We start from the raw sequence: 17,887 nt of genomic DNA, 5'->3' as shown, positions 1-17,887 counted from the left end.
CCCTGTAGTCCTGTAGTCTACCAGACCCCTGTAGTCCTGTAGTCTATCAGACCCCTGTAGTCCTGTAGTCTACCAGACCCCTGTAGTCCTGTAGTCTACCAGACCCCTGTAGTCCTGTAGTCTATCAGACCCCTGTAATCCTGTAGTCTACCAGACCCCTGTAGTCCTGTATTCTATCAGACCCCTGTAGTCCTGTAGTCTACCAGACCCCTGTAGTCCTGTAGTCCATCAGACCCCTGTAGTCCTGTAGTCTATCAGACCCCTGTAGTTCTGTAATCTACCAGACCCCTGTAGTCCTGTAGTCTACCAGACCCCTGTAGTCCTGTAGTCTACCAGACCCCTGTAGTCCTGTAGTCTACCAGACCCCTGTAGTCCTGTAGTCTATCAGACCCCTGTAGTCCTGTAGTCTACCAGACCCCTGTAGTCCTGTAGTCTACCAGACCCCTGTAGTCTATCAGACCCCTGTAATCCTGTAGTCTACCAGACCCCTGTAGTCCTGTATTCTATCAGACCCCTGTAGTCCTGTAGTCTACCAGACCCCTTTAGTCCTGTAGTCCATCAGACCCCTGTAGTCCTGTAGTCTATCAGACCCCTGTAGTCCTGTAGTCTACCAGACCCCTGTAGTCCTGTAGTCTACCAGACCCCTGTAGTCCTGTAGTCTACCAGACCCCTGTAGTCCTGTAGTCTACCAGACCCCTGTAGTCCTGTAGTCTATCAGACCCCTGTAGTCCTGTAGTCTATCAGACCCCTGTAGTCATGTAGTCCTGTAGTCTATCAGACCCCTGTAGTCCTGTAGTCCTGTAGTCTATCAGACCCCTGTAGTCTACCAGACCCCTGTAGTCCTGTAGTTTATCAGACCCCTGTAGTCCTGTAGTCTATCAGACCCCTGTAGTCCTGTAGTCCTGTAGTCTATCAGACCCCTGTAGTCTATCAGACCCCTGTAGTCCTGTAGTCTATCAGGCCCCTGGGTGAGAGGTAGTCCTGTAGTATTTTTCTCTCCAGCGTTCAATTCCTTCACTTGAATTCTTTTCCTCCCTCAGTCTGACCTTGCATGATCATTGTGACTTCACTGTTACACTGCATGCTCTGTGTCCGGTCGTGTGTGTTGCTCTATTACCTCATGTTGTGTGTTAACGCTGTGACTCTCTGTATCTGTTTACCTTGTGAAATATCCGAATGGCTTTTCTTGTACTGTTGATGTGTGGATTTCCCTGTAGTCTGTGTGTCACTCTTCAAAACGAACGCACCCACAACTGAGGAAATTTGAGCAGCAGAGATAGCGTAGGTTCTTGTCGTTAACTCAAGTACAGTAGAACATGTCAAGTGATCGTGTCTAGCAATGCATCTTAACAAAATAACAATAGTTGCATTATGCTCAAATCACTATAGAAGCTCATAGAAGGAACCTGAAAACGGAAATCTTGGACTGTTTCCATCCAACACATAGCTACAGACAAAAACAGCAAACATAACGTTTTACACCGTTTTTTAATAAAAACTGCAATTATAGGATTTATTTTTAGAAAAATGTTTTAAATTCTGTTTATTATGTAATGTTCTAGTGCTCTAGGTCCCTCTGTCATGCGGTCTATCAGGTCTGTGTGTATGTAACCTAACGTAGCAGGAGTCTATCAGTCCAGAGATCTGTGTATAATGACGAGATGCTCATGGCTCCGCCCCAACAATGAGTCGTTGTCCCGAAGGAAGGAAGACAGGCGACACGTTTAGGTCCAGAATAAACCCATGGGAACGCATTGGGCTTGTTTTGGACAGATTTTGGTTGAGAGTGAAACCTTTCGCTTCGCCTCTTCCTGTCTGATCCGTCTGAACCAGGGGAAAACTATGGGACAATGGATTATTGTCAGTGTAGTTAATTACCGCGTTTAACTAGGTTGAATATTTGCGTAATGAAAACGACAGCGTCCCACATAGTTGTTGACTTGATTTATGTAGTGAATGATTTGATTTCTCTCTAGAGAAACAGCGCATTGGGCTCACAATAAATAAATAAATACATGGAATTCAAGTAATTGATCCGACGTCGCTCAATTAGTTGTTTAAATAACCCCTAAAACTGAAATGTCAGTTAATCGTTTAGCACAAGCGCTAGGAAACCTTTCAAAAGATGACATTTAAATATTTAACTGCATAGTCACATTATTTGCAAATCTAGTTTTATTATCAATTATCTATTTTGATTGACATTATTTCTAATAGTCACTAGCAAGCCCAGGCGAAAACACAACAACTTCGTTAGCTCGTAACCACAAATTAGAAATGAGTTGACATCTAAATTAGCATCCCCTGCAGTAGAGCTTCACCTCATTAAGTAGCAGCTGTTCTGTTATGTATGTGACTGTCATGACAATGTTAAATAAATATTCATTTTATTCCTGTCTTCCTTTTTATGTTTATTTCACTGTAATGTCCTGGCGATGATTGTGTGTTTGTTTTTATGGTCGGTTCTTATTGTTCTATGTCTCGTATGTCTCCATCGTAGGTAAAATACAGGATGGGAATATGGAGAACAACCAGACTAAAGGTAACCTATTTTCAACTTTCCCCTCCCTCCTAGTTTGGTTTGTCCTCTAACTAGGATGCAAATTTCCTGTAACTTCCCCCCCCCCCCCCCCCCTCAAAAAAATCCCAGCTTTTCCAGAAATCCTGGTTGGAAATTTCCGGATTTCATGCCTATTCCCTTCTGATTCCGGGAATATTCATTTCCTGGAAAACCTAGGAATTTGGGCCAAGTTATCATTATTTTGCAACCCCAGCTCTAACGATCCTCTAACATTCCCTTAACGTTAAGACTCTAACATACTTCTGATGTTGAGTAAACATCCATTCAACCTGATGTACGTCTTGTGTCCGCAGTGTTGTTGTCACGGGCTGCGGTGTTGTTGTCACGGGCTGCGGTGTTGTTGTCACGGGCTGCAGTGTTGTTGTCACGGACTGCGGTGTTGTTGTCACGGGCTGCAGTGTTGTTGTCACGGGCTGCAGTGTTGTTGTCACGGGCTGCAGTGTTGTTATCACGGGCTGCAGTGTTGTTGTCACGGGCTGCAGTGTTGTTGTCACGGGCTACAGTGTTGTTGTCACGGGCTACAGTGTTATTGTCACGGGCTGCAGTGTTGTCACGGGCTGCAGTGTTGTTGTCACGGGCTACAGTGTTGTTGTCACGGGCTACAGTGTTGTTTTCACGGACTGCAGTGTTGTGGATGTCTCAGCTCTATATGAGCATGTTTCAAGGTCTCTCTCTCTCTAATCTTTCTTGCTCTGTCTTCCTCTCTCTCTCTCTCTTGCTCTGTCTTCCTCTCTCTCTCTTGCTCTGTCTTTCTCTCTCTCTCTCTCTCTCTTGCTCTGTCTTTCTCTCTCTCTCGGTATCTCTCTCTTTTAGAGGTCAGTCTGCCCGGAGGTTGTTCCAATCACTTTGTAACAATAGTGTCCATCTTGAAGGTTTTCCTGCTAGCTAGCAGAAACTTGATGTACTTAGAAGTTATGTTAACAATAGTTTGCATTCCTACAGGGCTCTCTCTGTACAGGGCTCTCTCTGTACAGGGCTCTCTCTGTACAGGGCTTTCTCTGTACAGGGCTCTCTCTGTACAGGGCTTTCTCTGTACAGGGCTTTCTCTGTACAGGGCTTTCTCTGTACAGGGCTCTCTCTGTACAGGGCTCTCTCTGTACAGGGCTTTCTCTGTACAGGGCTCTCTCTGTACAGGGCTTTCTCTGTACAGGGCTTTCTCTGTACAGGGCTCTCTCTGTACAGGGCTTTCTCTGTACAGGGCTCTCTCTGTACAGGGCTTTCTCTGTACAGGGCTTTCTCTGTACAGGGCTCAAAGTGCTTTACATTGTATCGTGATGATGTAACCAAGGGCAAATCGTTCTTCAGTTATTATTCTCCTGAAGAATAGTGAATGTTTTCTACACGCAGATACACATGTGAAGATTCAAATGATTAATTAAAAACAAAGAACACATAAATTAAATGACTTTAAGGAAGGATGTTGATTGTCTGTTGTGAGCGGTATCTTTTTAACCTTGGACAACAACGTTTCTGCTGAGAACAGCGTTTTGTTCTCGTCTTACACCGGATCCAAAGGATGACATTCCCTGAACCTTTTTAACAACAATTCTCGTTCAAACTCTTTTGCTATTTTTGATGTTATTTGAAATGTGAAACTTTTTAAAATGTCGACCTACACGTGTTTTTCCCCCCTGACTAGTTTAGTTAACTAGAATTGATCACTTCTTCAGACAGTTGTGGTGAGAGGTTAAAGGCTGGTTGAACATAGCAATGTATCCAAGAGGATATACGTACCAACCACTGTCTCTGTTGGGCAGTGCTTAGAGCATCACTGGTTTCCATAACGTCTTTTACTTCAATGGATGGACTCGACCTAAGTTGAGGTCTTTCCTACAGCATAGGCCACGGGACTCGGCCTAAGTTGGGGTCTTTCCTACAGCATAGGCCACAGGACTAGACCTAAGTTAAGGTCTTTCCTACAGCATAGGCCACAGGACTAGACCTAAGTTGGGGTCTTTCCTACAGCATAGGCCACAGGTCTCGATCTAAGTTGGGGTCTTTCCTACAGCATAGGCCACAGGACTAGACCTAAGTTGGGGTCTTTCCTAGAGCATAGGCCACAGGACTCGACCTAAGTTGGGGTCTTTCCTACAGCATAGGCCACAGGACTCAACCTAAGTTGGGGTCCTTGCTATATAGAACAGACCACAGGTACATCCCATAATAATTGCTGTCTGTGTTCCTGTGGTTGTTTCAGTGAAGAAACAGGACGGGGCGGCTGCCATGGAGATGCAGCCTCTGAAGAGCGCCGAGGGAGGAGAGATGGAGGAGAAGGAAAAGAAGAAAGCAAATGTCTCCAAGAAGGAGAAGTCTGTCCTCCAGGGGAAACTGACCAAGCTGGCTGTTCAGATCGGCAAAGCAGGTACGCCAGATCAATCAATATGATGAATCATATATATTTCTATAAAAATAAATGATGTCAAATCACTCGATAGGGCCTTGGTCAGGGAGGTGACCAAGAACCCGATGGTCACTCTGACAGAGCTCCAGAGTTCCTCTGTGGAGATGGGAGAACATTCCGGAAGGACAACCATCTCTGCAGCACCCCACCAATCAGGCCTTTATGGTAGAGTGGCCAGACGGAAGCCACTCCTTAGAAAAAGGCACATGACAGCACGCTTGGAGTTTTCCAAAAGGCACCTAAAGGAATCTCATACCATGAGAAACAAGATTATCTGATCTGATGAAACCTAGATTGAACTCTTTGGCCTGAATGCCAAATGTCACGTCTGGAGGAAACCTGGTGCCATCCCTACGGTGAAGCATGGTGGTGGCAGCATCATGCTGTGGGGATGTTTTTCATCAGAAGGGGCTGGGAGACTAGTCAGGATCGAGTGAAAGATGAATGGAGCAAAGTACAGAGAGATCCTTGATGAAACCTGCTCCAGAGTGCTCAGGACCTCAGACTGGGGTGAAGGTTCACTTTCCAACAGGACAACGACCCTAAGTACACAGCCAAGCCAATGCAGGTGTGGCTTTGGGACAAGTCTCTGAATGTCCTTGAGTGGCCCAGCCAGAGCCCGAACTTGAACCCGATCTAACATCTCTGGAGAGACCTGAAAATAACTGTGCAGCGACGCTCCCCATCCAACCTGACAGAGCTTGAGAGGCTCTGTAGTGAAGAATGAGAGAAACTCCCCAAATACAGGTGTGCCAAGCTTGTAGCGTCAAGAAGACTCACGGCTGTAATCACTGCCAAAGTACTGAGTAAAGGGTCTTTTTTATTTTTAATACATGTGCTAAAATGTCAGTACTTTCAGAACGCACTGTATATATGATCCTTAATTTATCTCTGTGTACCAGATATCATTCAGATTACACTGACGTTCTGAGACGGAATAGGGAGATTATCAGATCACGCTGACGTTCTGAGACAGAATAGGGAGATTATCAGATCACGCTGACGTTCTGAGACAGAATAGGGAGATTATCAGATCACGCTGACGTTCTGAGACGGAATAGGAAGATTATCAGATTACGCTGACGTTCTGAGACGGAATAGGGAGATTATCAGATCACGCTGACGTTCTGAGACGGAATAGGGAGATTATCAGATCACGCTGACGTTCTGAGACAGAATAGGGAGATTATCAGATCACGCTGACGTTCTGAGACAGAATAGGGAGATTATCAGATCACGCTGACGTTCTGAGACAGAATAGGGAGATTATCAGATCACGCTGACGTTCTGAGACGGAATAGGGAGATTATATCACAGAAGGAAATGTAAGAGTAGATGTGGAATGCAAGAAATCAAATCACAGAAATAAATATGTTATTCAGAAGTAGTTGTTGCTGTGCTGTTGATTTCTAAAGATAAAAGTTGAAATAAATATTTGCTATCATATGAGTCAAAACAAACCAGGCATCTCGCATTTTCATCTGTTTACAAGCAGCCATTTCCTTGTACAGGTCTGGTGATGTCAGCCATCACAGTGATCATCCTGGTGCTGTACTTTGCTGTGGACAACTTTGTCCTGCAGAAGAGGCCGTGGCTGACGGAGTGCACTCCCATCTACGTACAATACTTTGTCAAGTTCTTCATCATCGGTGTCACCGTGCTGGTGGTGGCTGTACCCGAGGGGCTGCCCCTGGCCGTCACCATCTCCCTGGCCTACTCTGTCAAGGTATGTACACACGCACGCACGCACACACACACACACACACACACACTGGTCGGCACCATCTCCTACTCTGTCAAGGTAGAGAAACAAAATCTAGCTATTTATCATTATATCCAAAATCAAATATATATTTTTTGGGCAAACTTCCAAAACTACCAAGTATATATATATTTTTAAAACTCTTATATGATGTGTTGCAGCACTAAAAACTATTATCTAATGTGTTGCAGCACTAAAAACTATTATCTAATGTGTTGCAGCACTAAAAACTATTATCTAATGTGTTGCAGCACTAAAAACTATTATCTAATGTGTTGCAGAACCAAAAGCTAATTAACAAGAAGTTCTACCTGTACAATCTCTGTGACTAATTTCTTCTGGCAGATGATAGCGTGCCATGTTGCAATCATATCGCGGCAAATTATCTTTCTAGTGCTGTCTGTCTTTCTGTCTGTCTGTCTGTCTGTCTGTCTTTCTGTCTGTCTTTCTGTCTGTCTTTCTGTCTGTCTGTCTGTCTTTCTGTCTGTCTTTCTGTCTGTGCCTTCCTTAATTGCCTCTGATGGGATACAAAACTATATGTATTGAATTGAAACAAGATTCAAACAGTTTTAGAAACTTCAGAGTGTTTTCTATCCTAATAATATGCATATCTTATCTTCTGGGGATGAGTAGCTGGCAGTTTAATTTGGGCATGCTTTTCATCCAAAATTCCGAATGCTGCCCCCTACCCTAGAGAGGTTTAATTGCCTCTGATGGGATAAAAAACAATATGTATTGAATTGAAACAAAAAGGCTAAAACCTCCAACAACACGGTTGATATTTCATCCTCAGAAAATGATGAAAGATAATAACCTGGTCCGCCACCTGGATGCATGTGAGACGATGGGTAACGCTACGGCCATCTGCTCCGACAAGACTGGCACGTTGACCACCAACCGCATGACGGCCGTGGCGTGCTACGTGGGGGATGTCCACTACAAGGAGATACCAGACCCTGGACTTCTGTCTGTTAAGTCTCTGGATATCCTTGTCAACGCCATCTCCCTCAACAGCGCGTACACCACCAAGATACTGGTAAGAACCTATCACACTATATACTATACTAACAGGATACTGGTAAGATACTGAGATATTACACCAACAACACACTGATATACTGAGATATTACACCAACTACACACTGAGATATTACACCAACTACACACTGAGATACTGAGATATTACACCAACTACACACTGAGATATTACACCAACTACACACTGAGATATTACACCAACAACACACTGAGATACTGAGATATTACACCAACTACACACTGAGATATTACACCAACAACACACTGAGATACTGAGATATTACACCAACTACACACTGAGATATTACACCAACTACACACTGATATACTGAGATATTACACCAACTACACACTGAGATACTGAGATATTACACCAACAACACACTGAGATACTGAGATATTACACCAACTACACACACTGAGATATTACACCAACAACACACTGATATACTGAGATATTACACCAACAACATACTGAGATACTGAGATATTACACCAACTACACACTGAGATATTACACCAACAACACACTGAGATACTGAGATATTACACCAACAACATACTGAGATACTGAGATATTACACCAACTACACACTGAGATATTACACCAACAACACACTGAGATACTGAGATATTACACCAACAACACACTGAGATATTACACCAACAACACACTGAGATACTGAGATATTACACCAACAACACACTGAGATATTACACCAACAACACACTGAGATACTGAGATATTACACCAACTACACACTGAGATATTACACCAACAACATACTGAGATATTACACCAACTACACACTGATATACTGAGATATTACACCAACTACACACTGAAATATTACACCAACTACACACAGATATTACACCAACAACATACTGATATACTGAGATATTACACCAACTACACACTGATATACTGAGATATTACACCAACTACACACTGAGATATTACACCAACTACACACTGAGATACTGAGATATTACACCAACTACACACTGATATACTGAGATATTACACCAACTACACACTGATATACTGAGATATTACACCAACTACACACTGAGATATTACACCAACAACACACTGAGATACTGAGATACTACACACTGAGATATTACACCAACAACACACTGAGATATTACACCAACTACACACTGAGATATTACACCAACTACACACTGAGATATTACACCAACAACACACTGAGATATTACACCAACTACACACTGAGATATTACACCAACAACACACTGAGATATTACACCAACAACACACTGAGATATTACACCAACTACACACTGAGATATTACACCAACAACACACTGAGATATTACACCAACTACACACTGAGATATTACACCAACTACACACTGAGATACTGAGATATTACACCAACTACACACTGATATACTGAGATATTACACCAACTACACACTGAGATATTACACCAACAACATACTGAGATACTGAGATATTACACCAACTACACACTGAGATATTACACCAACTACACACTGAGATACTGAGATATTACACCAACTACACACTGATATACTGAGATATTACACCAACTACACACTGATATACTGAGATATTACACCAACAACATACTGAGATATTACACCAACAACACACTGATATACTGAGATATTACACCAACTACACACTGAGATATTACACCAACTACACACTGAGATATTACACCAACAACACACTGAGATATTACACCAACAACACACTGAGATACTGAGATATTACACCAACTACATACTGAGATATTACACCAACTACACACTGAGATATTACACCAACAACACACTGAGATATTACACCAACAACACACTGAGATATTACACCAACTACACACTGAGATATTACACCAACAACATACTGAGATACTGAGATATTACACCAACAACACACTGAGATACTGAGATATTACACCAACTACACACTGAGATATTACACCAACTACACACTGAGATATTACACCAACAATATACTGAGATACTGAGATATTACACCAACTACACACTGAGATACTGAGATATTACACCAACTACACACTGATATACTGAGATATTACACCAACAACATACTGAGATATTACACCAACAACACACTGATATACTGAGATATTACACCAACTACACACTGAGATATTACACCAACTACACACTGAGATATTACACCAACAACACACTGAGATATTACACCAACAACACACTGAGATACTGAGATATTACACCAACTACATACTGAGATATTACACCAACTACACACTGAGATATTACACCAACAACACACTGAGATATTACACCAACAACACACTGAGATATTACACCAACTACACACTGAGATATTACACCAACAATATACTGAGATACTGAGATATTACACCAACAACACACTGAGATACTGAGATATTACACCAACTACACACTGAGATATTACACCAACTACACACTGAGATATTACACCAACAACACACTGAGATATTACACCAACAACACACTGAGATATTACACCAACAACACACTGAGATATTACACCAACTACACACTGAGATATTACACCAACAACACACTGATATACTGAGATATTACACCAACAACACACTGAGATATTACACCAACTACACACTGAGATATTACACCAACAACACACTGAGATATTACACCAACAACACACTGAGATATTACACCAACAACACACTGAGATATTACACCAACTACATACTGAGATATTACACCAACAACACACTGAGATATTACACCAACTACATACTGAGATATTACACCAACAATATACTGGTAAGATACAAGATACACCTGAAACAAACGGACCCCCTAAAACATCTGAAACCCATTGAACCTCCTGAAACACCTAGAAGTGTGTTTTGCAGTACTGTGCAGTAGAAGTGTAGTAGTGTGCAGTAGAAGTGCAGTAGTGTGCAGTAGAAGTGTAGTAGTGTGCAGTAGAAGTGCAGTAGAAGTACAATAGAAGTACAGTAGAAGTACGGTAGAAATGCAGTAGAAGTACAGTAGAAGTACAGTAGAAGTACAGTAGACGTACAGTAGACGTACAGTAGACGTACAGTAGACGTACAGTAGACGTACAGTAGACGTACAGTAGAAGTACAGTAGAAGTACAGTAGAAATGCAGTAGAAGTACAGTAGAAGTGCAGTAGTTTACCACCAGGCAGACTCTTTATAATATCGTCTAGAGTCTGGTCACAGCTGGACTGGGAGCTATAATGTAATGCTGTAAAGAAACCTTGTTTAACTACCGCAGGGCAACAACACTGGAACACCAAAACCAAACAGCTAATTCCACACAGCTAATTCCACACAGCTAATTCCACACAGCTAATTCCACACAGCTAATTCCACACAGCTAATTCCACACAGCTAATTCCAAACCAGCATCCCTTAATAATGTAGTGCAAATTAAGAGCTGTGCCTTCATTAAACAGAATCTGATTAAAACATCAATATCTATGTACAGTACCAGTCAGAAGTTTGGACACACCTACTCATTCCAGGGTTTTTCTTTAATTGTACTATTTTCTACATTGTAGAATAATATTGAAGACATCAAAAATGTGTTTTACAATGTAGAAAAAAAATAATAATTTAACTTAAAAAAAACCATGAATGAGTAGGTGTGTTCAAACTTTTGACTGGTACTGTATATCTAAATGAGAACAGGCCCCAGAGCATCCGGTTTCAGAGTAGAGGAAACTAAAAGGTCCATGGACTACTCCTTGATGCACCTTAACTATCCCCAACGTGGGACGTGTCCTACATCTACCGGCTTAGACTTGGCTTGATTGGAAATGCCATGTTGCACAGTGGGTATTTTAGTACGTGTGTGTGTGTGTGTGTGTGTGTGTGTGTGTGTGTGTGTGTGTGTGTGTGTGTGTCTGTGTCTGTGTCTGTGTCTGTGTGTGTGTGTGTGTGTGTGTGTGTGTGTGTGTGTGTGTGTGTGTATATATCGAGCTGTGTGTATTGAAGCGTGTTTGATTCCAAAGCCCCAGCACATCCAGCTGGTCTTAGACAGGTTGTTTGTCCAGGTAGGACTGTGCTGCTATCTGATTGGTCCAAGTAAACTGGACTTGGCCGTTAGATTGGCTCTCCTGACTCCCAGAGCTCTGTCTGTGTCTGAGGGAGTAATCCTCTTCCTGGCATCTCTAGAAACACCTGCTTTTATTACTGCCTTGCTACCTACCTACCTGCCTGCCTGCCTTGCTACCTGCCTGCCTGCCTTGCTACCTGCCTGCCTGCCTGCCTTTCTACCTGCCTGCCTGCCTTGCTACCTGCCTGCCTGCCTGCCTGCCTTACTACCTGCCTGCCTGCCTGCCTGCCTGCCTGCCTGCCTGCCTGCCTGCCTGCCTGCCTGCCTGCCTGCCTTACTACCTGCCTGCCTGCCTTACTACCTGCCTGCCTGCCTTGCTACCTGCCTGCCTGCCTGCCTTACTACCTGCCTGCCTGCCTTACTACCTGCCTGCCTGCCTGCCTTACTACCTGCCTGCCTGCCTGCCTGCCTTACTACCTGCCTGCCTGCCTTACTACCTGCCTGCCTGCCTGCCTTACTACCTGCCTGCCTGCCTACCTTACTACCTGCCTGCCTGCCTGCCTGCCTTACTACCTGCCTGCCTGCCTTACTACCTGCCTGCCTGCCTGCCATACTACCTGCCTGCCTGCCTTACTACCTGCCTGCCTTACTACCTGCACGTCCACAAAGGCCGAGAAGCCTAGGAAATTTGAATTGATCATACAGCCTTCCTCCATGGACTTTGATACAGGATAAGAGACAGATCAACAGATCCTGGTTCTATTTAAACCATCTGAAAGTGTAACCTTCTTTACCCCCCCAAAAAAAACAACCGCCAATTGACCAATCAAAAGATATCAAGTTTACAGTAAACTTGGATCACCAGGCCCAATCTCAACAGGGTGTCACAGCATTTAAAGGCTTGTGTTGGGGGGGGGGGGGTGAGACCAATGTAAATAAGACACAATTCCTGAGGGGACAATCAAAACCCCCTTTGAATAGAGTAATTTAAAGTTCACGCTGTACAGAGATACAAGTTACCACAGAGATTATATATACATATAGATCAAATCAAATGTATTTATATAGCCCTTCTTACATCAGCTGATATCTCAAAGTGCTGTACAGAAACCCAGCCTAAAACCCCAAACAGCAAGCAATGCAGGTGTAGAAGCACGGTGGCTAGGAAAAACTCCCTAGAAAGGCCAAAACCTAGGAAGAAACCTAGAGAGGAACCAGGCTATGAGGGGTGGCCAGTCCTCTTCTGGCTGTGCCGGGTGGAGATTATAACAGAACATGGCCAAGATGTTCAAATGTTCATAAATGACCAGCATGGTCAAATAATAATAATCACAGTAGTTGTCGAGGGTGCAGCAAGTCAGCACCTCAGGAGTAAATGTCAGTTGGCTTTTCATAGCCGATCATTAAGAGTATCTCTACCGCTCCTGCTGTCTCTTGAGAGTTGAAAACAACAGGTCTGGGACAGGTAGCACGTCCGGTGAGCAGGTCAGAGTTCCATAGCCGCAGGCAGAACAGTTGAAACTGGAGCAGCAGCACGGCCAGGTGGACTGGGGACAGGACAGCAAGGAGTCATCATGCCAGGTAGTCCTGAGGCATGGTCCTAGGGCTCAGGTCCTCCGAGAGAGAGAAAGAAAGAGAGAAAGAGAGAATTAGAGAGAGTAACTAGTAACCGAAAGGTTGCAAGATCAAATCCCTGAGCTGACAAGGTAAAAATCTATCGTTATGCCCCTGAACAAGGCAGTTAACCCACTGTTCCTAGGCCGTCATTGAAAATATGATTTTTTTCTTATTAACTGACTTGCCTAGTTAAATAAATAAAACATCTAGGAGCCTCAGAACTCCAAGCTGCAGTTCTACCAGGCCTTTGAACTTTACATCTTAAAACTCGGCTAGCATGGTGTACATTTTAGGACGTCCTCAGCCTCAGAACGTCATACTGCAAGCCCTCTGAGGCGTCCTCCCATTCAAACTGTCTCTCTGAGCTGTGAAATAAATAGCTCAACTTGCATAACAGCTCTAGTCTTCATGGACTGCCAGAGAAGGCTTTGATATCTGTATTATTTTCCCGCCTAGTTAACGAACGGCGACAGGCATCAGTCAGCAGGGACCTAACTATTGTTCTGTACGCACATAAAAATGACTCCATCCCCCAGAAGTCTATGCTTCCCCCAGCCTGCCCAGCACCAGTAGGACTCCATCCCCCAAAGGCCTCTGTTCTGTTCTGTTCCTTCATCCGATTCCACCCCCCAGAAGCCTTTGCCTCCCCAGCACCAGGAGTACTCCATCACTCAGAGGCATCTCTTGTGTTCTGTTGGAACTGCATCCCCCAGAAGCCTCTGCTTCCCCAGCACCAGGAGTACTCCATCACTCAGAGGCATCTCTTGTGTTCTGTTGGAACTGCATCCCCCAGAAGCCTCTGCTTCCCCAGCACCAGGAGTACTCCATCACTCAGAGGCATCTCTTGTGTTCTGTTGGAACGGCATCCCCCAGAAGCCCTTGCTTCTCCGGACCCAGGAATCCATCCCCCAGAGGCCTCTGTTGCTCTGTTCTGTTGTGTCCTTTCATACAATTCCATCCCCCAGAAGCCTCTGCTTTCCCTCAGCCACCCCAGCACTACAGGAAGACCATCTTTATAACAGAATATGATGTAATTACTGGTGTGGTGGGACTCATCACTATGACTTAAAACACCTTCAAAATCAGCCTGAAAAAAAGTTGTGAGTGGTGATTGATATGTAGAGTACGTATGTCATTCCCTCCATCCCAAATATCTCAACTAATTAAAGAAATACAGTAAAGTATTCCTCAGAAAAAAAACATCCTCTTCTCATCGTAGGAAGTTGCGTTGTGTAAGAATGGGGTTCTAGTAAACTAAGCCTACTTCCCCAAGTGACACCCTATTCCATTTATAGTGCAGTACTATTGACCAGAGCCATATGAGCCCTGGTCAAAAGTAGTGCACTAAATAGGGAATAGGGTGTCATTTGAGGACGTAGTCTTAGTTTACTAGCCTCCTGTTGTGGTGAAAACACACTCTCCACTCTGAGCTCAGTATCAGCTTCCTGAAATAGAACCTGAGGGTCACTGTAGAGGGGCCCCAAAAGTTACATCCCAAATGTTCATCTATTGCCAATATAATGCTCTGGGTCCTGGTCAAAAGTAGTGCACTACATAGGGAATGGGATTGCATTTGGGACGCAGACTCTTGTTGTCCTATATTGTTCTAGGTGGTATACTGAAACTCTGGTGTCCTGTATTGTGGTGTGACTACATCCATACCAGACAGGCTGTGACTACATCCATACCAGACAGGCTGTGACTACATCCATACCAGACAGGATGTGACTACATCCATACCAGACAGGATGTGACTACATCCATACCAGACAGGCTGTGACTACATCCATACCAGACAGGCTGTGACTACATCCATACCAGACAGGCTGTGACTACATCCATACCAGACAGGCTGTGACTACATCCATACCAGACAGGCTGTGACTACATCCATACCAGACAGGCTGTGACTACATCCATACCAGACAGGCTGTGACTACATCCATACCAGACAGGCTGTGACTACATCCATACCAGACAGGCTGTGACTACATCCATACCCGACAGGCTGTGACTACATCCATACCCGACAGGCTGTGACTACATCCATACCCGACAGGCTGCGACTACATCCATACCAGACAGGCTGCGACTACATCCATACCAGGCAGGCTGTGACTATATCCATACCAGACAGGCTGTGACTACATCCATACCAGACAGGCTGTGACTACATCCATACCAGACAGGCTGTGACTACATCCATACCCGACAGGCTGTGACTACATCCATACCAGACAGGCTGTGACTACATCCATACCAGACAGGCTGTGACTACATCCATACCAGACAGGCTGTGACTACATCCATACCCGACAGGCTGTGACTACATCCATACCAGACAGGCTGTGACTACATCCATACCAGGCTGTCAGAAGCAGCAGGGAGGTCACATCAAGAGAGAATATGGTCTCGTTGGTCTCTTTCTTGAACAAGGATGCGTCAAGGATAAAATACCATCGGTAGGATAGGATGAACATTAGAACCCAAGAGCAAAATGGTCTTATACACTGCTGTATACAAAATATACACTGTATATTACACATTTAAGATCAAAATCAAATTGTATTGGTCACACACACACACACACATATTTAGCAGATCTTATGGAGGGTGTTTGGCGAAAATGCTTGATACATACATTACACGTTACCCTTATCATACACATTGTACACCATTTATGGTGACTGGAACACTGGTCACTTTAATAATGGAACACAGATCACTTAAGTAATGGAACACTGGTCACTTTATTAATAATGGAACACAGATCACTTAAGTAATGGAACACTGGTCACTTTAATAATGGAACACAGATCACTTAAGTAATGGAACACTGGTCACTTTAATAATGGAACACAGATCACTTAAAGTAATGGAACACTGGTCACTTTAATAATGGAACACAGATCACTTAAGTAATGGAACACTGGTCACTTTAATAATGGAACACAGATCACTTAAGTAATGGAACACTGGTCACTTTAATGGAACACAGATCACTGGTCACTTAAGTAATGGAACACTGGTCACTTTAATAATGGAACACAGATCACTTAAGTAATGGAACACTGGTCACTTTAATAATGGAACACAGATCACTTAAAGGAATGGAACACTGGTTGTCTTCTAGTGTGAAGAGAACCCCAGCTGGTGCTTCCTGGCCATTTTCCCAGATGAATAAAGGAAGCTTGCGTTATAACACTCGTTCTAAATCTCACGCTAGGTGTGTTGGGGATAGTGCTTCCTGAATGGGGCTGACGTCAAATATTGTCGACCGCATATCAACTACAGGGTTTCCAAAGGAAGTTTTGGTTTCAAGTTGGATTTGTGTTTGTTGACAACCCAATTAAATATCAACCTAAATTGGACGTTAATCTGACGTCTTTATCTCGTTAGAAAAGGGGTGGTTTTGTCTGGAGATTTACATAATCTGTAGTTGGAGAGAGGACTGAAGGAGAGAGGGAGGCAGAGAGAGAAATCGAGAGAGAGAGAGGGAGAGAGGGAAAGGGAGAGAGAGAGGGAGGTAGGGAGGGAGAGAGAGAGAGAGAGAGGGAAGGAGGGAGGGAGAGAGAGAGAGAGAGAGAGGGAGAGAGGGAGGGAGAGAGAGAGAGAGAGAGGGAGAGAGAGAGAGAGGGAGAGAGAGTTATATAAAACATTAAAGTTGTCAGCCAACACCAGTGGTGTGATATGGACTGTAAACTCTCTCTTCACACGTTCTCTCCACGACAAGCCAGAGCAGACACACACAACTAAAAAATCAAGTGAACCAAAGCTGATTGAAGTACTAATTTTGTATCTTTATATAATTGCTGTGTTTCAGAAATAAAAGTTTAGATCTGTTCTTAAAGGGGTACAAACACTTGTCATTTTGTAGCTTTAATTATAGGTACAAGTACATAATTTCCCACGTAAGGTACGGAAAGCGACAGACAGAGCGAAATATACCTTGAAAGAGACAATAGTATACCATAGGGGACAGATAGTAAAGGTACACATTTACCTTTTTAGGGTACCCCCACAAATCAAGGACCACCTGAGGCACTGCCTGTTCACCCCGGTACCATCCAGACGGCGAGGTCAGTACAGGTGCATCAAAGCTGGGGCCAAGAGACTGGAAAAACAGCTTCTATCTCAAGGCCATCAGATTGTTAAATAGTCACCACTAGCCGGCCTCTGCCCAGTACCGTGCCCTAAACTTTAGTCACTGCCGCTAGTCAGCAACCACCCGGTTACTCTACCATGCACCTTAGAGGCTGCTGCCCTATGTACATAGTCATGGAACACTGGTCACTTTAATAATGGAACACTGGTCACTTTAATAATGGAACACTGGTCACTTTAATAATGGAACACTGGTCACTTTAATAATGGAACACTGGTCACTTTAATAATGGA

General features: G+C 43.7%; 1 protein-coding gene across 8 annotated transcripts in view; it reads left to right on the top strand.

Annotated features, from left to right (window-relative positions):
* Window positions 1–17,887, top strand: part of atp2b2 (ATPase plasma membrane Ca2+ transporting 2) — a 165,208-nt gene that overhangs the window by 82,741 nt on the left and 64,580 nt on the right. For 6 of the 8 annotated variants that reach the window (XM_071336936.1, XM_071336928.1, XM_071336929.1 and 3 more), the window contains 4 exons: window positions 2,501–2,542; window positions 4,779–4,943; window positions 6,494–6,708; window positions 7,538–7,780. In XM_071336936.1, coding sequence (XP_071193037.1) covers window positions 2,501–2,542; window positions 4,779–4,943; window positions 6,494–6,708; window positions 7,538–7,780 — 665 coding nt within the window. The remainder of the gene's footprint in view (window positions 1–2,500; window positions 2,543–4,778; window positions 4,944–6,493; window positions 6,709–7,537; window positions 7,781–17,887) is intronic. The other 2 variants (XM_071336930.1, XM_071336935.1) reach the window with 1 other exon arrangement.

The sequence above is a fragment of the Salvelinus alpinus genome, chromosome 12 (assembly GCF_045679555.1).
Source record: "Salvelinus alpinus chromosome 12, SLU_Salpinus.1, whole genome shotgun sequence".
Lineage (NCBI taxonomy): Eukaryota > Metazoa > Chordata > Actinopteri > Salmoniformes > Salmonidae > Salvelinus > Salvelinus alpinus.
This window is presented reverse-complemented; position numbering and strand designations above follow the sequence as displayed.